The 23259-nt window shown below is 39.8% G+C and overlaps 2 protein-coding genes across 8 annotated transcripts in view; one reads left to right on the forward strand and one right to left on the reverse strand.

Annotated features, from left to right (window-relative positions):
• Positions 1 to 640: 640 nt before the first annotated feature.
• Positions 641 to 6034, reverse strand: LOC104933113 (IDNK gluconokinase). 2 transcript variants are annotated; one of them, XM_010748486.3, is made up of 6 exons: positions 5708 to 6034; positions 5535 to 5588; positions 4580 to 4610; positions 4405 to 4491; positions 2787 to 2830; positions 641 to 2254 (listed from the first exon to the last, which is right to left on the reverse strand). In XM_010748486.3, exons 2-6 carry the CDS (start codon positions 5570 to 5572, stop codon positions 1888 to 1890), a joined length of 567 nt encoding a protein of 188 aa, XP_010746788.2. In that variant the 5' UTR covers positions 5573 to 5588; positions 5708 to 6034; the 3' UTR covers positions 641 to 1887. The 2 variants fall into 2 exon arrangements, with proteins under 2 accessions (XP_010746788.2, XP_019115462.1); XM_019259917.2 differs by having other exon boundaries at positions 5535 to 5594; positions 5708 to 6032.
• Positions 6035 to 6536: 502 nt separating this feature from the next.
• Positions 6537 to 23259, forward strand: part of frmd3 (FERM domain containing 3) — a 51705-nt gene continuing 34982 nt past the window's right edge. For all 6 annotated transcript variants that reach the window (XM_019259856.2, XM_019259858.2, XM_019259859.2 and 3 more), the window contains exons 1-3: positions 6537 to 6935; positions 20761 to 20865; positions 21969 to 22011. In XM_019259856.2, the coding sequence (XP_019115401.1) occupies positions 6831 to 6935; positions 20761 to 20865; positions 21969 to 22011 (253 nt within the window). In that variant the 5' untranslated portion in view covers positions 6537 to 6830. The remainder of the gene's footprint in view (positions 6936 to 20760; positions 20866 to 21968; positions 22012 to 23259) is intronic.

Genomic DNA, 23259 nt, shown 5'->3' on the forward strand with positions numbered 1-23259 from the left:
GTGTCACGGTCACCTGTGTGTGTCTTTTGAAGATGCTTATAGATCAGGAAACAGGGATCATGATGTCTTGACCTAATCTGACCTTTAGGAAGGCAACAACCTATTTTTTAGAGGAGCTAAACCTGCCTCACAGCAACATGTAGCAGGATGATATTAAATCTAAATCCCTTTGCTTCACTCATTCAGTGTTAAGATTGCACTTTAAGATCAGTTGGCAGGTGATGACAGAGCATAAAAGGTGATTAGACAGATCAAGGTAGATTTTATTGATTCCACACAGGGAAGCTTGTTACAAAGAAGAAAGTAGTCCACATAGTGCAAAAGGCAAATCACTTATCTTCATAGTTTCATGACCATGTTTGCACAGAAAACTGATCGGTAGATCAATGTCAACGCAAGAAATGTACTAAAAACACAGAAACGAGGTCAGAGCTGCTGTAACTGGCTGCCGCCTACGTGGCGCCATCTTAGTGTTCATGATATAAGAACATGAATTGCGGTATATACTGATTATCAGGAAGTAAAGATGTTGTTGTTTTTTTACCTATTGATGAGCAGATCAGAGAAACATGTAATATTGAAGGGAAAACAGCTGAATAGCTTTTGGACTGTTGAAGAAATGAAGAAAGCTGCACACTCATAACTCTGATGCATTTATTTTAACTGTCAAAGATCAACGTTTAATAGCTTGATAAATCATACAATAGACGAGATGTCACCTTGGGGATATTTTTCACTATTCTTTGATATTTTATAGACCAAACAGTTCATCAATAAATCAAGAAAATGACTTGAATATTTATTGTGTGCAACTGTGAGTTGCAACCTTATTTCCCAACGTTGTTGAAATGTCAGCAAACGTTTAAATATGTCAAAGAAATATCTAATTAAATATTAAATGTTCCAAAAGTTGAGGTATAAAAACCCATCATCACTTCATTTTTATTTTTATATTCCTGTGCTGATGAAACTATGAATCAACCTTTTATGCATATGTCCAAGGCACTTGTCAATTATAACTTTCTGTCATAATCCTCTTCATAAATTCTCAAACAGCCAATATCCACACTTTATTTACCTGCTCGTTTGTACAGTTCAGACTTCATTCACAAAAAAGCACCTTTTGGTTCCAATTCAAACTATTGCAATATCAAATACAGCAGCATACACTTGAATGGCACAGAGACTGTGTTTTGAAATGTTTTCAACTAACTATTTATCAGTTTCAAGGGCCATAGATACACGACAACATTGTGTAGATTCTGCACTGAAGCGCTAATGAGCAGATCAAACCAAAAACTACAAACTACTGCACAAACCAGCTGAAAAATACTTCTCACCAAGACACAGTGTGAACTAGATATGAACTATGGATCATAACAAGATTAAAAGTCTACAGTCTTTGAGCTAAATGTTAATGTATTAACATAATACAATGGCAATGCTACAGCGCTGATGTTAACCTTTTAGTTTAGTGTATTAGCATACTAACATTTGCTAGACAGCCCTAAATATGAACTACAGCTAGGGATAATAGGAATGGCATTAGTTTTGCAGGTATGTGGTCATAAACCAAAGTAGAAAAATCTAAATTTTGACCATATGATGGTGCTACAGCTGTTATAGTTCACTATGTATGGACCCTGAGTGTCAGATTTTACAGTGATGCATCCAGTAGTTTGAGACATTTCACTCAAAACCACAAATGTCAACCTCATGGAGGCAATGGAGGAAATCCAATGCCTGTCCATCCAATAGATTTGAGATATTTCACCAGATAAGTGAAACCTTTGACCTGCTGGTGGCACTACAGGAAAAGTCAGGTGATCACAGAATATATTAGGATTTCAATCTGATGATGGGCTCTCTCTTGATCTGCTGCAGTGGTTAAGGCCTTGGTGATGACTTGTAGCCGAAGGCATGCTTCTCAACCTCCACGGCAATATCAGGGATGCTCCTCTTGATGTCCAGTAGCAACACGTTCTCCTCATCCAGCGGAGGCTCTAAAGCATCAAACTGGGAACGTAGCATGTCTGCTTTCATGTAATGCCCCCTCCGGGCCACCATCCTCTGGTGAAGGAAATCGTAGTCACCATATAGGAAGAGAAAAAAGACACCAGGAGAAGCTGGAGGCAAGATATCTTGGTCTGGAGTAGAAGCAAGGAGGGCTTTGGAGCCAAAGAGCAAGATCTCTCTGTATATGCGCTTCAAGGCGGAGCATACCACAAGAGCATCAGAGCCTGAACACCTTTCCCTGGGATGGTAAAACACACAAAAATGCACGTAGTTAGTGAGAGAATCTGTGAAACTACTGAACTTTACACTGTTAAAAACTGTGGGGAAACAAACTTGGGAACTTAAAGTGACAATCAGCTAAACAAGAAAAAGGAGATGAAGAGAACAGATACGAGGATGAGCTGATAGAGAAAAACAGGCATGACTGAGTGGAAAAGTTAAGGAAATAAAGCCTTTGATGCCGCTGCAGACATTTTTCAGAAAGAGATGGCATACTTTTCAGATCTCCCTTACCTCTTCTCTACACTCTCGCTCACTTAATCTGTCTTTACTCCTCCAAACTCTCCATTCTCTCTCTTCTCTCTGGTTTTCATCTCAATTTTCAAAACCATCTTTGATATTTTTAACAATTTCACGCCTGCATATCCTTACCTCGCTGCTCTGCTCTACAGCTCTCTCTCTCTCTCTCACTCCCTAAACCCGTCATCTCCTCCATTACTGTGATTAAGAAAGCATCTTCAAAAGCATTGAAAAGGTTTGTTTATTCTCACCTCTCAATGACTTCATGTAGTTTGAGAAGCCATGGAAATCTGTCCTGAAGAAACAAACAACATAACTGGTTAAATGTTTGCAGTATATTTATTTTAGCATTTAGTGCAGCATTTTAGCAGCAACTGTTGTTTTTTATTCAATATTTTAATTGATATGTAATAAAGCACCATGTAATCTCCTTCCAGAGGGTAAGTTAAAATGATTCAAACCTGCAATAACTGATTTTCTTTGGTCACTTGTGGCATATCATCACTTTTTAAGTGTTGTCAAACTTGTTATTTACACATCCAACAGTTACGGAGCAACAGTATCATTCATTTGGAGTCCAGTTGCAGGTAAGTCTCTCTTTTTGCTCTATTTTGGTCTCTACCAGCTCCTCAGGGAAATATCTGGCTCTTTTGTTGTTGAGTGCTCCTCTATATTCACAAGAATTGTGTCTGTTTCCAGTAAAGCTGCAGCTCTGTATAGCCAGGTAGAGCTGCAGATTGGGTTAATATTTGGTTGGTTCATCACTTGAAGCAAACCCTTTCACTGTTATTATAAACAATATTGATTATAATCACTTTAAAGAATGTAAATAAATCTTACTAATTACTTAGTTTCTAGTTTCCTTGCCAGGAAAACAAGAGAAGGCACTGTCTAAATTTAGGGGTCACAAGCATGATGAGATTCTGGATTTGCATTTTAATACAGCTGATAAGGGGAATTCAATCACATACACTCCTAACTTCTCCCTATCTGTCATCAGAGGGCTGGGATGTGCATCACAGAGCATCACAGGACAGATGGGTGAGCTGAGCCTGTGGTGCTGAAGCCAGACTGCGTCATCAAAATGAAGATTGTTTCATAAATTCAGCAGATATCAGCACAGGACAGCAGAAGCTGTGCAGACGTGTTTATAGTGGATCAGATTCTTCCAAGTCAGAAGACATGCTGCTAATAATTTTCTGTTTTATTGGCTTAACACTGTTTTAAAGAGCCAATCAGACACCTCAGCACCAACGCATCTTTGATTATACTGCAGTCAGAAGTAATATCAGACTGGACTGGAGACATACTTTAGTATCTGAACTCAAATAAGAAGAATCACATTCTCTCATGTCCTGTTTGGTTATACCGACTCTAATACTCAAATGTGAGACACATCCTGACAGTAATCCCAAATGTACATTTCTGCTTCACGTCATTTTCAAAATGCCAAGCATGAAGTATTTTTAAAACATGCCGAAGCGTTGGACGGAACAGGTTCCAGGGTAATTCTCCCCGCCGTTCAAAGCGGTTTTCTGAGTAGGAGGTTATCATCCGCCACCAAACACTGCTACGAGCAAACTGCTGCCAAACGTTGGCAGGGGTTCCTCTGCCTGCCAGTGTGTAAATTCAAATTTGGCAGGAAGCCAGTCGATTGTTTGGAGGTCTACCTTTATTTTGAGAGTCAGTATGGACAGGGAAAAGATAAATGTTGGATAAACAGAAAATAAATCCTTCAGCTGAACTTTAGGACAGAGGGCAAGTCTGAGAAAATGATTTACTTATGACAGAAAAGAAACTGGGTCACTGCCTTAACGACTGACATTCAATTTGAGTTGACAAGACACATTCAGACACACACAGGCTAACCTGGTCTGTCAATGGTTCACCCCGAGCCATCTTCTCAATGTTCTCCTGCGGGTGGTAATCATCCCCTTCATGCATGGGCCAGCCCAGCTGATAAGCAGATACAAGTGAGTGTTGAGTCATACTGTGTGCAGAAACATGATAGAGGTGTGCTTTTGTGTGTACTGAATCTGATTACCTTTTCTGACAAGAAGGCCCCTAGAGTGCTTCTGTGTAAGACATAACAGACAGAATTAATACAATAATAATTATTATTTAGAAAGAAACATGATGATCACCTGTTACACCTTATAGACACGCTGTAGTTTGAGGTTTAAATGGTTAGTACTGTAGATTAATTGATTAGACAATTTATCAGCAACTATATTAATTATTAAGGAATAATTTAACATTTTTCAAACAAAACACTAAACATGACCTAATTCCAACTTCTCTGCTAGGAGGGTTTTCTTCTTTTTTTGTCTTGTAACAGTAATTTTAATATATTTTCTGTTGTGGATGTTTAGCAGACTGATAGTTTGAATCTCCAGTTAAATGCACAAAACCACCAACATGTTGATCTTCAGTTGATGGTTTAATATCAGCACTGGGGAGATCACAGACAATCTCGTTCACCACAGACAGAAGATACAGCCTTAATATTCCTTTATCTTTGTCTGGACCTCCTCTATTGTGTCTCTTTCATCAACATCCGAGGTGCTGAACCTGGATCTTTTACTCTAATCCTCAGGAACAACACCAATATATCTGTCTTGGGCCTCTGCCAACATTTCTACCAGTTGTGTGCACGTCAAACTGATGAATGAATACTAACATGTTTACACAGGATATTAAACTGTGACAAAACACGCAATTTGAGCCTTGGGCTTTAGGAAACGGATGCCCGTTTTTTAAAGTATTTTCTGACATTTTATATGCAAAATAATTACTCAATTAATACAGAAATAATTTCAGTACTTTCAAGGATTTTCAGATAATAAATAACTGTCACTTCTCCCAGCACTGTGCTGCAATTTGCTGTACTGTAACTTTTTATGTAAAGGGACAGAGATCTAAACAAATATCTTTTATTTATTTTCTTTCCTGTGTGAAAACAAACTTAAATGTGTAACATGAACAGAGAGTACACATACTTTCCACAACCTGAGACTCCCATTATTATGTAGATCATCCTGTCTGTGGATCTCCCTGTCCTGAAATGGATTAAAGAAGAAAAATATATTTTCAACTGTTGGAATAAACTTAATGGTCAACATACCTGAGCTCATGTGAACACCTCTAAAATAGAAATATGTATGCGACCTACCTTTATAATGAACCGATCTGACTGCTGCTCGTTAATTCTTACATAAACCCTGCACAGGTGCAGCGTGCAAATAAACATAACAACCTGTTTTTATTTGTTCTGTTATGTTCGTGGAACTTTTTCAGCCGCTGGAGAGAATAAAAAGTGAAACACTACAAGAGAAAAATGAACCATGTGAATCATTTAGGCGACAAAACGAAAGATACACCACCCCGCGACTCCACCGTGTCCGCGGGTTGTTTTGCTCAGCTGCGTGGTGACGCACGAATTACGTCGGCTACGTGCGTAATTAAAGAGGCAGCGTCCTGTCTCTACGCTCACATTACGTCGCAGCTAAAGTGTCTTTGACGTCATCCCTGCTGAAAATAAAATAGCAGTTCAGGTGAGTTTTGATAACAAATGTTCACAGGTTCGATCCTCGTGTGTAATAATATATATAGTGCTCAAAATATCAGAAAATGACACACATCCACATGTTGGTTCACTAGTAAATGCAATGCAGTAAATGTGCACCTGTATTATTTAAGCATGATTATTCCATCAGACTAGACTATAAAATAATGAGCTCAGGGAGGCTTTGACTTGGAAGAACACTGCAGATAAAATGAATGAGTTGATGATATTATTACATGATATATTTTTTTTTTAATTGTGAAAACATGATTGTCTGAAATAATATATTTTGCATGTACTCCTGACGCCACACACGTGGGATCAATAATTGCAAAATATGAAGAATGGTGCTGAAATTGTTTGTTTGGGGTGAAAAAAGTGTAGAGAGAGAGAGAGAGAGAGAGAGAGAGAGAGAGAGGGAGAGAGAGAGAGAGGAGAAGGGGAAAAGCCATCCACCCTCCTGTAGATCCATCAGTAGGCAGGCAGGAGACGGATGCAAGCTCTCCTCCCTCCCGCTCTGTTGCATCCATTCTCTTGTCCATCCATCCACCCATTTCTCCATCCACCCAATCCACCCATTCACTCCCAAGGGCGTCACACTTGGGTGACAAGACCCGGCTGAAAGGCGCATACATGCATGCCTGTGTATGCGTGTGTCCTCAGTGTATGTGCGTCTGCTCTTGCCCGTGGATCCGCTGACATGAGGAGCTGAAACAGAACCGACAGGAGGATGAAAATGCTCCGGTTTCGCAGCCCCAGCATCCGCTCCTTGGACCAGGAGGTCCTCTGCACGATCCGGTTACTGGACGACTCCGAGATCTCCTGCAGCATCCAGGTAGACGAACCTCTCATTTACCTCATGCATTGTGCTCTGTGTTTATTGCACATATCACGTGGACGCAGCAGATTAATTTCCTTTAATTATACGGATGGATTGAAACTATCCCTGATTAGCCTCATACTGCTTATTATTATTCTGATCATATCGTCATTTCTGCACAACAAACACGATTTAAGCGTATTGTTCCTCTAGTTTCCACGCTGCTGTGATTTACTAGAGAGGGTGCATGCTTTGCTCCATTCTGCCTATATGAGATGTAGTGATGAGATAAAATAAATAAATAAATAAACAAAAAGCATACCTGGTAGTGATCCAAGCTGGGTCCAAAAACAAGATGTGACCCCACATGGAGAGAAGTTAGGATGAAGTTTGATTAAAAGAGGAGATGCTGGAGCTCCATGGGTGTGGTGGCGGTGGTGTTGATATTGATGATGATGAGGAGGAGGAGGACAGAGAGGACTGGTGTTTGGGTTATTGATTGTAATCTGTCATGTGAAGCTGTGTGTGTATAAAGAGAGAAAGAGACTTATGTTGTCTGCCTATACATGTTTCCACTCAGCTGGCTTCAAGTGACTCCTGTGTAGCACTCGGCTGATAAGCAGCGGTACTATCAAAGTAAAGCTAAGCATATTCTTATACAGTCTTGAAAAGACTATTTGGAACTACTGGAAGCGTAATGACACTCCTGCTCATTACTTGTCTTTTCATGTCCATCCAGTGAATGATACAACAGGAGGAGGCATTTCTGTGACGTGTGAATGCGCACAAACTTCTGTACTAAAATGTTATCAGCAAAAAAGTATTATACTCCATGGAGATGTGGCTCTACAGTCAGCAGGATCAAAATGCTTGATCAGTGAGTTATAGCCTATATGTTTGGTATTTACCTTCATCATTTTTCAGCTATGAGTGTTTTCGCCTCTCCAGATGTGCAGCTCTGAACTCCTGTTGGAAGGCCTGTGGTTTTCTGATTATTTAGTCTGACTTGTAGCCGGTGAAATTAACTGGGGATCAGTGTATCTCACCAGACATTTAGCCTTGGATTTGTAATTCAGAGGTTAGCACCGTTGCGTCACATAAGGTTTTCTCTGGATGCAGGTTAGGTTATCTGGTCACTCTTTGCCCAGTAGGTATAAATGTGAGTCTTAATGATTGTCTATGGCATCATGTAATTGACTGGCAGCCTGTCTAGGGTGTACCCCACCTCTCGCCCAATGCCAGCTGGGATCGGCTTCAGCCTCCCCTGCCCTTCAAAAGAAAAAGTGGGTATGGTTTGATGAGTCAGCTTAAGCCGACAAGGAACTGATGCCCAAACTACTTCCTGCCAACTGGAAAACGGATATAAAAAGATTAAAACCTGATAATTTGATCTACTAAATAATACCAAAAAACTATTCCCATTTCAATGTGTAAACCCCTTTGGGCAACCTGAACAAAGGAAAATAGAAGTTTCCTTGTTTACACAAACAGATTAGATCCTCCAGCCTCCAGCTCTGAGTTGCAGCTGCTGCCAGAGAGGTGAAAGTATGCAACAAATTATGACTAATAACTTAAGAGCACACACAAGTTTCATAGAGGACAGTGTACACACATATGTGCAATGCTACAGTAAATGAACACCATCCTGTTCTTTTAAATCCTATCCAGCATTGCACCAAATATTATAAAGTAGCACCAGCTTGTTGAGTTGAGATAGCTGCGAGTGAACACAGCTCCGAGCAGGCATCTCATCTCATCCTGAGCTGCCTTCAGAAGAAGTTGTCAGCTGCCTCGGCCCTGTTGTCTGACCCAGAAAGGCCGAAAAATACTTGCCTCATGTCAAACTAACTGTCTCGATTGTCGTCTACGTGTACCCAATCAATGATTTACAATGATAACACCATGAAGTGCACTGAGAAAGAAGGAGGGAGAAAGGGAGGTTGTGTCTGTTTCTTTGTGTTGCACAAGTATACCTGTGCACAAAAGTGTGCTGAAGTCCGTGTACACGCCTGAGAACATTAATGCATGGCTCTTTGGCTTCCAGAAGGTGCATGTGTGCATGTGCTTTTAGCTGTGTCTGTGTATCTATGCACGATAAGGAAATGGACATTTATATTTCTAGCTGACTGCTTTTCCAGGGCTTTCTTTAATGGCTTTGTGTTCCGGTGCTGAGCTGCTCCTTCCTACATATTTCATGACATCCTGTGCTCCTCATGCAAACAACAGCACTTCTCCTCTTTCCACTATACAGAGACTTCCATCTCTTACTTTATCTGCTTATTTCTCTTCTGCATTGCCACTCTCTGCCTGTCTTTCTTTTATTATTCTCTGCTTCTTTTTGCTCCCTCAACAGGATGAGGTGCCAAAGACAGTACTAAACTGAACGGCATCATAAAATAATTGTGTAATAAAATGTGTTCTTGAATTGTTGCTTGTGAGCAAATGCATCAGAAATGTATAGTTTGCTTCATGCAATGCCCTTATTTCAATTAACTTTAAAAGTTCTTGACTTTGCGCATAAAATGTGTGCATTATCCTGATTAAATGAAGACTTTCAAAGTGGATAAATATTTATGACTAGAATGATTATTGTGTGACACATGTCACAAGGCAACTTTTTTTTTTCTTTCAACAAGGGAATTCAAACCGATTTGCATTAGATATGAGGCATTCAGGTATAAATAAACATAAGATTATGTAAAAGGACAATGTAATAGGCCATTTAAGGACAAATCTGTAGGATTAAGTGGTATCTAGCCTCACCCTCTCCTTTCTAGCATGGAGGAAAAACTACGATGTCCTATCTGGAGACAATTTTTCTGCTCAGGGCTGCAGAAACTTGGCAGCTCAACATGACAGACACCGTAGAAGAGAACCTACAGGGTCTGTAAATATAAAAGGCTCATTCTGAGGCCGCAAAAACAATTATAATTAATGAAGTTATTATACATTAATGAAAACATAGTTATGTATATTATTTTCCTTTTCTTGCCATATTCTGTAAATAAGACTTTCTAAATCTGACACTGGACATTTAAGAGTAAAATAAAATGGATAAAAAGAAACTAAAATGTAATAATACAGAAAGAAAAGTTAGAGCAGGTGTTCTAGAAGTTTGTTTTGTGGTTACATTTTGACACGATCCGGTGAAAATCTTTTTGACGAAAGTCGAAGTTGGTGTTTTAAATGTTACTAGAAATGATTAGATTTAAATAATTTAATATTCTTCATCAAATACAAAACAAATTTGTTCTTTCAACCCTTAAAGAAGTGATAAAAAAGTTTAAAAAGCATAAAAATAAGGTTATAATCTATTCATAGTAATACACACAGCTCTCACAGCAATGTCAGGAGGAGGAAGCTGCGAGGAAGGGTTCTTCTGTTTGTTGTTGTTTCTGTCTAGTTATGAAAATGTTTTAGGAAACAAAAGAGTGTGTGTGCATGTCATGAAGAGCTATTTCTCTATCAATATATACCTATTCATATAGATAACATTGTTTTTCAAAAGATTTCAGGTTCTCAATCATGAGACATGGTGGCAGCCCACAGCATAATTATTTTTAAGTTGTTTACTGTGGCTCTAAGAATAACTTGACAGCAGAATATAAGGCAGGTAGAGAGGGCGTGTGGGCATGTGACTGTGTGTGTGTGTGTGTGTGTGTGTGTGTGTTCTGTATGTGTGTCTAAAGCCCGGGGCGCTGAATGTGTACAGCCTGCTGCTCTCATGTTCAGCAGTAACATTAAGTCAGACCTGCTGCAAGAGAAACACATCAAGATCACAACGCAGTGACCTCCCCCTTCTTTTCCGCTCCTCTCCCCTTCATCATCCACTCCTATTCTCCTCATCCTCATCCGTCTTTCTCGCCTTTCCCTCCCTCGCCTCTCTTTCACCCCACTTATTCCTTGCTCCACTTACAGCTTCATATTAACTCACCACTTACAGTATTCCCACCTTCTATTTTCTCCCATCTATATCTTCTTCTTCTTCCTCCCTCCCTCTCTCCTACATCTCTCTCTGCCTCCTCCTTCTCTGTGACACATCATGTATAATTAAGGGAGATCACTGTTCTTCACGAGGCCAACATCAGTCAGCTGTCAGCGATGCCCTACACCACGGGTGTGTGTCCGTGTGCACATGCATGTGTGTGTGTGTTCGGAGGGTGGAGTAGCCATTGCTCACTTGCATGAAAGATTTAAAAGTGGCCACTGAGCCAAGTTCTGCAATTACTGACATTAATTTAACATACTTAGTAAGAAATTACTGCATGGCACTGAAATAGCTTGCCGTAACTTGAACTTGTGATATAAATCCTGATGATTGCTCTGTTTCTATTCTTGTATGAGTCACCTTATCAATACATGACTTGTACCGTCTATTTAAAGATGCATATGGTATTGTTTTTCACTGCGTCTGCCTTTTATTCAAGGAGAGGTGTGTGTAGCTGAGGTATTACTTGCCTTTTATTTACAAGCTTTTGGCTTATGGCTGGCTGTCTGCATGTGTGTATGTGTGTCTATTAGCGATGCTGAGGCAGTGCAATTGTTTCAACTGGTAGGCATTCTTTGGAAGAAGATATAAATAGCATCAGTTTTCTATTCTTATCCCGCTTTGCCGGCGCCTCTTTGATGCTCTTCCGAAGATGACTAAAGAGAAATAATCCTTTTCCTTGACTTGTGCTCACAACTGAGAGAAGCAGAGAGAGAGATGAGACGCCGAGATAGAAGAGGAGCGAGAGATGGAAACATCAAAAGAAAGATGGGTGATACGACAAAATATAGGATGACATGGTTGGTCACATTGCATTGAGCTGTGAGGATGAGGATGTAGGAAGGAGTGGGAGAGGAAACGAGGTGAAGCGGCTGCGGGAAAAACAGATTAAGCAGATTAAAACATGAAACAGATTTGAAATGAGACTGGCATGAGACTGGATTTTGAAAAGGGAAGACAAGGTGGAGAAAAAACAGGAGAGGAGGAAGTGTGAAAACGGTTGATAGGAAATGATCTACAAAGAGATGTAAAGAGCAGCAAAAGCCAAAAAAGTAAGACTAGGAAAGACTAAGACGGGTCAGAGATCACATACGGAGCTCTTTGATATTCATTGTCTTGCTCAAGGACACATCAGCATCAGATCATCGCTATGAAGGACAGATTCCTTGCTCACTGTCACCATGCTGGGTAATAAACACTGCAAACACATGTTTAAACTGAAATATTGTCATGCTACATGCACAGATTTGACAAATACTTTGTCAGTTCATTGTTAGAAGATCTGCACTCATGAATATATACAGAAGATAAGTAATGGTCGTTTGTTAGAATGACACTCAAAATCATTATCATGTGATTCAAGAGGTTTACTAGAAGTTAGAGAGGTTTATTTACTCTCCTCACCACCTCAAACTTTGTTGAATTAGAGAATTTTTATAAAAATACGTGCCTTCTTTTGTGTCAAAAAAAAAGAAAGGTATCAGATTTAAATTCAGTTTAAGGTGAGATGTCACAAAACATACAGCAACACACATGCCTGTTTTTTTGAGCAGGGGTTTGAAAAAATGCTTTGACAGTTCTGTATCTGTAAAAACTAATGAACTGAATAAAGTGTATCAAAGAACAACAAAGAGTGACAATGCAAAGGGGAAAAGAACAGAAGGTATCAGTTTTTCCTTTTTAAAATCAATAAATTGTGAAATAACATATATGGTTAAAGAGTCTGTTCAAAAAGTACTGAAAGTCTGAGATAAATACATTTAATTCAGTTTTATTTCACCAGGACCAGTATCAACACTGCCCTCCAGTGAGTCCTGAATACATACAGTAATAATAAACACAAACATATTAAACAGTAACAAGCTACACAATCAGGCTTGTATTTTCACATAGATCAAGAGAGAACAGTAGATATGGGACTGATTTGTGCAGTTTTCTTTGTGTTTTGTATGTGTTGTTCATTAACCTCATATTGTTACACATCAAAAAGTGTGTCAGCATGCACACAAAGATAGAAACACACTATTTTGTGCCAAAAACATGCAAATAATCAAACCAACATGGCTTTTATATTAATTCACAGGGTCAAACTCTCATCTCATCCTCACCCTCTCCCTCATCATTACCATCATCATCATCACACTTTGTCTCTGCTGCCATCCTGTGAGTTAGTGTCCAGCTGAACACAGAGCGACAGCGTGATGAAGCTCCATCATAATAAAAAACGGTTCTGGTCCATATATTGATAATTTATGGCTCTACCTCTGAGCTTATTGGGCTGTGTTCTCAGCCGTGAATGTGGGTGCACATGACATGGTTTAAATCACGTGTGTTAATTTGTGCATGCCTTTGTGCCCACATATGTGTGTATGCATTCCTGCACCATTGCAGGTGATGATAAGGTAATTGGTTTCTCTCCTTCCACACTGGGACAAGGTCACAGTCACCGTTATGAGTGCTGCTCACAGGGATGGGAGGGACTACAGGTTAAATGGTTAGATAACATGTGGGAGTGTATTTAAAAATAAAATGATTTAAAACCAAATGAAGGCTCTAGAATGAAAGTCAGAGGCTTAGATGTGTGATTTTATGTCAGTTCTTCCCATAGTTGCTGAGATATCTTAGTCTTGAGCAAAGTGGTTGAAATCGGCATCTACAGAGCATGGCTACAAATGTCTTAAACTGGATGACCCAATAGTAACAGGTAAATTATTCCAAGTTTATTACGTGCTGTATATAAATCTTTACTCTGTCTTTCTTACTGTCTACGCTGATACACTGATGATAAAGGAAGTAAGTCCGTCCACATGTAATGTCTGTAGCTCCAGGCAAGAGTCCATTACTGTTGTGGGTCAGTGGTTGAAGAGGTCAAACTCGGCCTACTCTGCTGTGCAGTTCACAAGATCAATACTCAACAATGGAGCTGTGTGGGTTTCATTTTGATGTATGATGTTGTACTGTGCCTTGCCTTTTCTCTCGCTCTGCTTCTCTTAACTTTACCTCTCAGGTCCAAAACATAGACTTCATGAATTTACTGAGAAATGTTGTAACGGCAGGAAGCTATATTACAGACAGACTTTTTAGTGGTGAGGTCAAGTATCTCTTTACAAAGGTTTCTCGCCTCAGTATAAGTTGGACATTTTCCATAATTCATCCCCTCGACTGGAAGCGTTTGATCCTCTGCTTCTCATTTCCATCTTGTAGTGAATGTAGCGTAAGAGGATAATTTGTATTTCCATCCTGCCTCTGCAGCTTACTTTTAATATCTGAAGATATTACTATCCCATTCCCATCATTAGAATGATCAAAAACAGCCTTTTAAAATGAACTGACCTGCTTGTGAGTGATTAAAAACAACATACTGTGCAGGTGAAACATTGCTCAAACACACAGAACTTTTATTTTTTAAGGATACCAAATACATCGGGATGAAATTAGGTTGAAATGTGGTGTGTAAAATAATAAACATCAAAATCTACAATATTTCTATTCGCTGTAATTATGCAGCAGAAAATCATGGAGTCTGGGTTTTGACTGGATGTTAATGGGATATGTGGATATTGAGCAGAAAAATTGGTTTCTGCATCTTGAGAAATAGAAAAAAGGAAATGTTTAAACTCTGTTCCTATCTTCTGCTTTGATCCTTTGATTTGCTTTTCCCACACCCCTCGTCCAGCACATTGATTTGCCTCTGTTGCATCCTGGTCGAGCCTCTGGATCGATTCATTCACAGTTGAGTTTTGGGTATTGAGTACAACTCGGCTTTAGACGTATTGGCACAGTTATTAATAGGAAGACAATGTAGTCCCACATGCACAAAAGCCTGCTTACACACTCATCCTAATTGGCAAATAAATCTGCAAATTGGTCCACTAGCATCCTAAATCTCCATTTCCCTGAAGAGTAGCTGCAGTGACAACAGAGAAAGACGTGAATTAGTCTAGCATTTCTTTTCGAGGCAGCCACTAGGTTTTTAAATTGGTTTGTGTGGAGGTAAAAAGAGGCATTTAAAGTCCCACTGCTCTCTCTCTATATGTCTCCTCTCCTTCCTTCCTTCCCTGTGTGTGCATGTAGAGAGTGTGTTTTAGTTTCTTCACACAGGTATAATTTAACGCTCTTTCTCCTAACAGCATTTCTGCTCAGCCAATTAGGTATGCTGTGTCATGAAATGAATTGCGCTCAAGTCGATAAGGACCAGTTATAATTGAGCTGCCGTGCATATTAATTAAACAACAAAAGGTGTTTAACTGGGCCATGGCACCCAGGGTCCTAGTGCTTGACTTTTAGTGGTCACGAGGTAATGACCAGAAAATCATTTACCTGCCTCAAACTGCAACTAAAGGCTTGTTATTATGGTCATGTCTGTGAGCTGTCATCAATCAAAACTTTCTCATTTAGAATAAATTATAGCACTCTTCTTTTAACATGCTGTTTATTTCTGCTGATAGCTTCTAGCGCTTAATTATCAGTGGACAACTATCTCAGTTTGATGGAGCCTCAGTTTGTTCCTCTTATGTGTTATCAGTTACAGAGCTGAGCATCTGTTTTTCTGAAAGACCAATCCCTGATGATCTGTGAAAAACACAGACGGTTGTCAAAGAACAAGTTTGTAAAGTATTTCCATAATCCTGAAAGACCTTCCATCTGGGCAAAAAATATTTTGTCAGCTGCAGGGTATATTTGAACTATCTTTAACTATATGATTTCAACCAAAGTTGCAACTATATTTACAACTACAGAATATGATATAGTAGCTGCCTATATTTTTATATTTAATACATTTTATATTTGCATACACAAATCTGTATTTTTCTACTGTTGTACAAAAAGCCCTTGGTGGGGGCTAAAGATCATGGTCATGGTTTACAGTGACACAAGAAAACCTTATGACAGTGCTTTTGTTGCCTAAACCTAACCACAGATGGATGTTATGAACCGCTGGATTTGAACACGTTCCAAGAATTATGTCTGTTAGCACAACTTAATTGAGAAAACTATTAACTATTGGTAATATATAAATGCAAGGAGACCTGAGAGACTGGAGAGTTGTTTTATCTTTAAAATAGCTATAATATATATTTTTATATTACAGTGTGAGAGGGCTTTGTCATAGCAGACATACAGAGAATTCTCACCTGAATCTGCAGCTCCCTTTTCGACTTTACAGAGCTTCATAGAGTTTCAGCTCATTGTTTATCTGTCCGACTCACAGCTTCACCATTTTGGTTCACACTTACTGATCTCATAGGGTTGTTTTTTGCTTCAGCAGGCTGCTATTTTCAGCGAAAAACCTCAAAAACCCTCTACACTACCTGCTCAGCACCAGCAGGAAACAGACACATGAGAGACTAGTTGGTGAACACAGTGGAGCATTTAGTAGAGCCAGGAATTTCCCTTGGGAGTTGGTAGAGACCAAAAACAAAGCTTAAGTTAGATCTTTAGGTCTGTAGTTATTACAGTCCACAATTTGTGGACTATGGAGGTCAAAACTTTACATGATTTAACAGATGTTAATGTGATTTTATAATAAATGTAGGCATATATAAATTACAGTATGTATGTTTGTTCCTACTTTTTGCTGGCTTGGTCTGCGTCTGGAATCAGCCGGCTATAAGGAGGTTGATATCTTGAGAAAAAATGGTAGAGGATGGATAGACTCACTCAAACATACATGTCAACATGCACTTTGCTTCGGCTAAACTGAATGCACTCGACACCGAGGCTCTATTTAAAGTGTGTGTATGTATCTGTGTGTTCAAGCGAGGCAGGGAGAAGAGCACTTTGCCGTCATTAGGTGAGATCATGTAGAGACAGGATGACCGGGTTAATTTTTAATGCCCAGCCTTTGGATATATAAAATATGCATTCAGCCCTTGTTGGACATGACATAGACTCTTTATATCTCTCTGCCTCGCTCATCTTAGTCAGTCTTCCTTTTATGCTCTCCTTTTTTAGCTCTGTCTTTGCCTACTCTCTCTTTCAGCCTCCCGGCGTGTTTGGCCCTGCTTCACTCTGTGTCTGGTCTTTTCTTTCTTGGCGTCAGTCCGCCTCTCTTCTCCCCACGAGTGTCTGCCCTGAGAACCAGACACAGGAAAGGTGTTGTTTGATGATCCGGACAGAAAGGGCTCGCAGCGTGGTTGTTTTCATTCTGTTTCTTCTATTCTATCGTTCCCTCGGTGCGTCTCTGTCTGTTTGCTCTTCAGATTTAACAGCTTAGTAACACTGTTGTCACAGATCAGCTGAAAATCCTAAAGAGATGTAGACAGACAAACACACATGCTGACTTTTTACCGGCTCACACACAAACACAAACACACACAGGCCAGCATGGAGACGATCACAGCTACACCCACAGGGATCCATACTTGATTTACAGCTTACACTTTTGTGATATAACAGTAAACCTGAATCAGCCAACAGGGTCATGCTGTCTCAGAGATCATGGACAGCTGATTGTTGCCACGGTGATGTAACAAAGGGGAACATCAACCTAACTGCATGCAGGGTTAGGCAAGTTACTTGAAATGTGTAATCAGTTACACTTTGATGATTAATACTGTACTTAATGATTACAGTAAGTTGTTAGTCTTGTTACTTGGCCAAGCTCCTCCAAGGTTCCTTTGAAAGACACCCCTCCCCCATCACATATTGTTTCCATATAGATAGAAAACAAGAGATTATGATTTCTCAAGCTGCCAGGTTATATTTTTGACCAGATTGCCTGTAATTTTACACTACCAGTGTCCAACCCTGTTTGTTTACAGACAGTTAAAAGATTTAATCCCCGTTTCTTCTCCTGATATTTCCTGTTTGGAGCCACGAATGCATTTTTTTAGTTTTATGAACAATTATTTACACCTCCTCTCACTGTCTCATGTTACAGTTACTTTCTAGTGATCCCCTGGTTTAATTTCTTTTAAAATGTTGTCGATGCATTTCAGAGATTTCTCTAAGGACCACTACAGGAAAGTCAAGTACCATCAGTGGTACTCCTACCACAGTTTGAGAAACATTACACTTTGCTACTTTTAAAATCATAATTGGCTACTGAGCAAGTTTGCAGTTTGAATGACATCCAGACCTTCCTTCTGCATTTTTGTATTCAATCATCAGGGACACATTGGAGGCAGAAGCCCGCTTCCTTTTGGCATCCAAGTTGAATGGCCAGTCGGGCTGTTCAGACAGAGTGAGCTCCACAGCTGGTTCATGATCTGCAGTGATGGTTTATCGATGTCTGTTCAATTTTTTCAGTGCACAGCGAGCAAATCTGGCAAAACAATGCTGCGGTGTTTTATCTCCTGCACTAAGCTAGCTGACACTTTCAGCCGCAGTCAGTCTGCATAAACCAAACTGATGTTTGCACTTCCAGTCAGATTGTAAACTGTATTCCCTACTCATTACTGAGTAATCACGTTGTTTTAATCAGATTACAGTCCAATACGGGGGGAAAAAACATAAATACATCTTGCTGATATGGTAACTATGCTATGCTGTTTGAGTCTGGCAATGAAAATAGGTGAACTACTGGTGGGAATGGTAGTTAATCAAATATTGATATGATAATGTGCGCTGTGGAGTGTGTCTGTGTGGTTAGCCTATATATGAAGTCCTCCTGTGTATTGTGTACATGTACTTGTTTTATATTTAATTCTGCTTCATTGTTAATTGCAGAAGTGAGTCCTTTATGTATTTTGTTTGATCAGCATGTAACATAAAGCTGCTGTGTCGATGCGGGCGTTGTGGACAGTAGAACATAGTCACCGTGATCTTTCTGCTCAGTGTTTTTGCTATTTTTGAGTTGTCACTGTGACATTTACAGGAATTATCTTGCTTTGTGGCTGTCCTGTCAACACCTACAGTATACTGCAATTACTGCACAGAACAGATTGTTTACTGAGAAATGGAGCATGACTCACCAAGAAATGTATTTAAAAGGTTGCCTCTGCGAGGGATGCAATGTTTACCAGACGCAACACATATGCACAGGAATTCATGTTTGTGTAAGATGACTGCGGACAAGAGGTCAATGACACAGGCCCCTGTGGTCATCCAGATGCTGAGCATCAACCTGCAGTCACGATGGATTCTTAAAACAAAGGCTTTAGATGCTGTGTGACTTGTACTTCTAGTTATATACTATTTTTACAAAAGAATTGCTCCACTGCTCTGCTCTCTCCAAAAGGATGTTATTTTAAGAAAACCTTCTTTTTTTTCACCCCTTTCTAGCATCAGGGCACATGTAATATTCAACACAAAGAGGAAACAGTTGGTTTAAAAGTTAAAGGAGATCACTTGGAGATGAGAAAGACGAGAGAAGAGAACAGGAATGCCAACACTGTTGGTGGTGGAAAAAAGGCAGCAGGTGGAAGAAACTGTCAGTTGAATCTCCCCAAACATCCTGGATATCATGGTGGTGATGGAGGATAATGCAGGTTTCACAACGGTAGGTCAGAAAGACATGATGACAGGATTTCAGCATCCAATTGGGAGGGAGACAGATGTGGTGACGTAGGAAATTGTAAATAAAAGGAACATACTAACATACTCCATCGATGTGTTTTCTGCAACCATACTTGGTATGAGTGTTGCTTTAACTGAACATTTTTGAAGATTAGTATGCGCCTGGACAGCTGAGATTTAGTTTGACAAACTGTCTGCCCAGGCAAACCACTCAACTGCACAGTCAGTTGCTGTCAGTCACTTACCTTATGGTGCATATCAGCTGCAAATGTCTGCACAAAGAATTAGTGAAACAAAGCTACTGACCTAAGCTAATGTCCTGCTGAGGAAGACCAAAATATTCCAAAGTATTGCTCAGGTTGCAGCCATTAGACAGAAAGGAAAACAACAGGGATCTCGGACGTGTCTCTTCAGAAAAGTGAGACGCTGTCAGCAGAAAATGTGAACCACCCTGAGTGCCAAAGAAGTGTGTAAAATGTCTCCTCCATTTTTAAGTATGTGTAGAACAAGCCAGCCATGATAAGACGTTGTTAGTGCAGTTATGTATGTACAAGAAGTGATCAGTCGCCATGGAGATGTCTCATGATTTAAAGGGGTACCGACTGATAAGTGTTGATTGGCACTTTTACATGATGTTTTGCTGACAAGATGTGGCCAAAGAGACAGCTGTGGCCCTGTGTCTGTGTGTGTGCGTCTGTGTATGTGTGTGTAGATGTGGACGCTTACATGCGTCCCCTGAAACAGACGATATCCTACCGAATCAATCAGTCCTGCTTAACCGAGCACAGAATCCACCTCCGTCAGCAGGTTAAAGCAGTTATAGGACACACTCTTACACACCGACACACACACACACAAAGAGGCGATGCATGTAATATGACAAAATGGCAATCTAAGGAATATTGACAGCTTTACTCATTAGGTTAGGAAGAGGAAAAAGGAGATAGGATACATGCAGCATCCATACAGATATATACAGTATTTAGTTTTATGTGTGCATGCATGCATAGTCACACCTAACATCCACAGCTACATCTCTTTGTGATGAGTAGATATTGACTGAGGAGCAGGTTATAAATGCAGAGTGATTATTGATCTTGTGTCTGCGGTGTGTTTATTAACTGCACATGGGCTGTATTTACTGGCATGTTTGGAGGCTGGAATATGTCTCTGGTAAAACTACGTGTGCATCATGGAAATATATTACCCACGAGAGGATTGTCTGCTGTGATTATGGGAGAAGGATGCAGCTGGTATTACATGCTGCTGGGAGGTTTATGGGATTTATCAGCATGAATGGAAAGATTTGCTCAGATGAAAGTACAAGAGGCTGACTGAACATGAAAAATAACTTCCTGGATTTAAGTTTCAATGTGTTTTATGTCTTTACAGAGAGATACTAAAGGCCAGTTCCTGCTGGACCATGTGTGTAACCACTACAACCTACTTGAGAAAGACTACTTTGGTATTCGATATGTGGACCCCGAGAAACAGAGGGTAAATATCACACAAACACATGCACAACAACCAAAAGCAGTAAAATGTGTAGAAAAAGGGAAAATTCCAGCAAAAATGCATTTTAAAATAATAAATAATAACTACACATTTAATAAGCTGAAATCAGCAATTGTTTGTAATTTAACACCATGACTCTCTTGATTTTATCTTGAGTTTTGTTTGTTTGAAGTAAAAGGAAATGACAAAATACGTAGTTTCCTTTTGTAAATCTGTAGCCCTCAGAGTAAAACCCAGATTTAAAAAAAAAGTTTAAAACAAAAAAAACTAACTAATGACTCAGAGGAGTCAGTATATAGGTGAGATTGTTGGATGTTAATCAAGAGGCAGTCAGTGCATTATATTACAAGTTCAAGTGACAAATAATAACAGGATCATTCTACATATTTCAGACCGCCCACACACAGAAGAGACCAGATGCTTTGTCTCAATAGAAGTTCAATCGGCCTCGAGCTGCATTTACAGTGACAAAGGAAAAACGAGCGAGAGGTGTTACAGCACAAAAGGCACAGAGTGTAATAATAAAAAAAAAAAACCTCTGCAAGGGGATAAAAGCTCTGAAGTCAGAGGCGAGACAAATTTAAACTGCAGGCGAAAAATACTGCAAGCTTTTGAAGCAACAAGTTTAACATTAGTGAAATAGTTTTAACTAATTGCAGGATGCTTTCTTTACATTTTCAGTACAGGTAATAACTGTTTGAGGGATTCAAATTCATGTATATTTGGGAGTATAGTAAGGTCAGCACTAAAAGCCCTCCACCCTCCAACTGTTCTTCAAGTGGCAAACAGGACTGGTAATGGGAAAAGAGCAAAAACATTGCTCTTACTTACTTTTTTCAGGTGTTGCTCATTACAAGAACGATGTATACTGTATGTATTATTAACACAAATGTTAAGTCTGTCCAGGAAGGTCAGAACTGTCAGGTCTGTCTGCAGTATATAGATCTTTTAATGACAATCTGCAATGTGCCTCTTATTGCCGAGTCCTGTGTCCTTCAGTTATTTATTATTTGATTTGGAAAAACAAACTGAAATTGCTATGTAATCTCTCTCTGTCTCTCTTTCTCTCTCTATCTGTCTCTCAGCACTGGCTGGAGCCCAATAAGCCCGTGGTGAGGCAGATGAAGTGTAAGTGTCACTTCTGCTCCCTTTGTGTTTTTTCTGTGTGTCTAGCGTGTGTGTACACAGCAATGAGCAGGGTGTGAAATGCCTGTGCGTGTGCGTGCGTGCGTGTGTGTGTGTGTGTGTGTGTGTCTGTGTGTGTGTGTGTCTGTGTGTTTGTGTTTGTTACTGTCTTATTAATGCCACGCAGCCTTGAATTTGTCCCCAAAGAGCTGCTTCAGTGTACTTCAACACTACGGGGACCCACCCACACAACAGTGTTAAGGGCAGATATCAGCATATGGGATATCAATTTAATGTATGGGAAATCATAAACATGTTTTAGGGCCTTGTCACCTTCTAATCCCTCCCCCCAAAAACCAATGCTCACATTACCATTTGCCACGAGCACTGACGGAGCCAGACAATGTCAGACAGTGACTTTTTCTCAGAAGTGCCACAGGGACACAAACCGGGTTTCTCACACACAAAACAAACTGCCAGAGGGACAATTGGACCAAACAGGAAAATAAACTAACACACAACGTAAAATACATAGTCGTGCCAGGGGGGCACAAGCTTAGTCAAACACGTAAACAGGTCTGTTTACCTGTTAAAGGTGGTTTATTTTAGGTAGGTGCTGGGAGCCTCACAGGTTGGCATCTGTTGTCAGTTTATTTGGGTTACGGACACGGATATGGACACAGCACACCGATATTCTTGTGTTTTTCTTTCCTTTCATTTATCGATCAGTTGACTTGCCTTCTTTATTTTTTACTCAGATATTATACTAAAGTAATTGTATAATGACAAAGTGTAGAAATACTAGGTCCTAAGGTCCTGCATTCAAAATCTTACAAAAGTAAAAGTACTCATCATGCTATTATAACTGCTCAGTTCAATTCAGTTTTATTTATATACTGTAGCGCCAAATCATGACACAATGTATCTCATGACACTTAAAGAGCAGGTCTAGACCGTACTCTTTATAATATTATCTACAGAGACCAAAAATTCCACCGTGAGCAAGCAATTGGCTACGGTTTATTTCTACTACTACTACACTACTTTATGTACTGCTGTGTATCTATAAAAAGACACCATTATTTATTAGTTGATGAATTTAGTGAAGTAGAAAGTACATTATTAGTTTCCAAAATGAGTTACATTTAGGTTCGATCCCCGGCTTCTTCAGCCTGCATGTCGAAGAGTCCTTGGGCAAGATACTGAACCCCAAATTGCTCCCAAAGGCTGCGCCATCGGCGTGTGAATGCG

Source organism: Larimichthys crocea, chromosome III (genome assembly GCF_000972845.2).
Source record: "Larimichthys crocea isolate SSNF chromosome III, L_crocea_2.0, whole genome shotgun sequence".
NCBI classification, from domain to species: Eukaryota; Metazoa; Chordata; class Actinopteri; family Sciaenidae; genus Larimichthys; species Larimichthys crocea.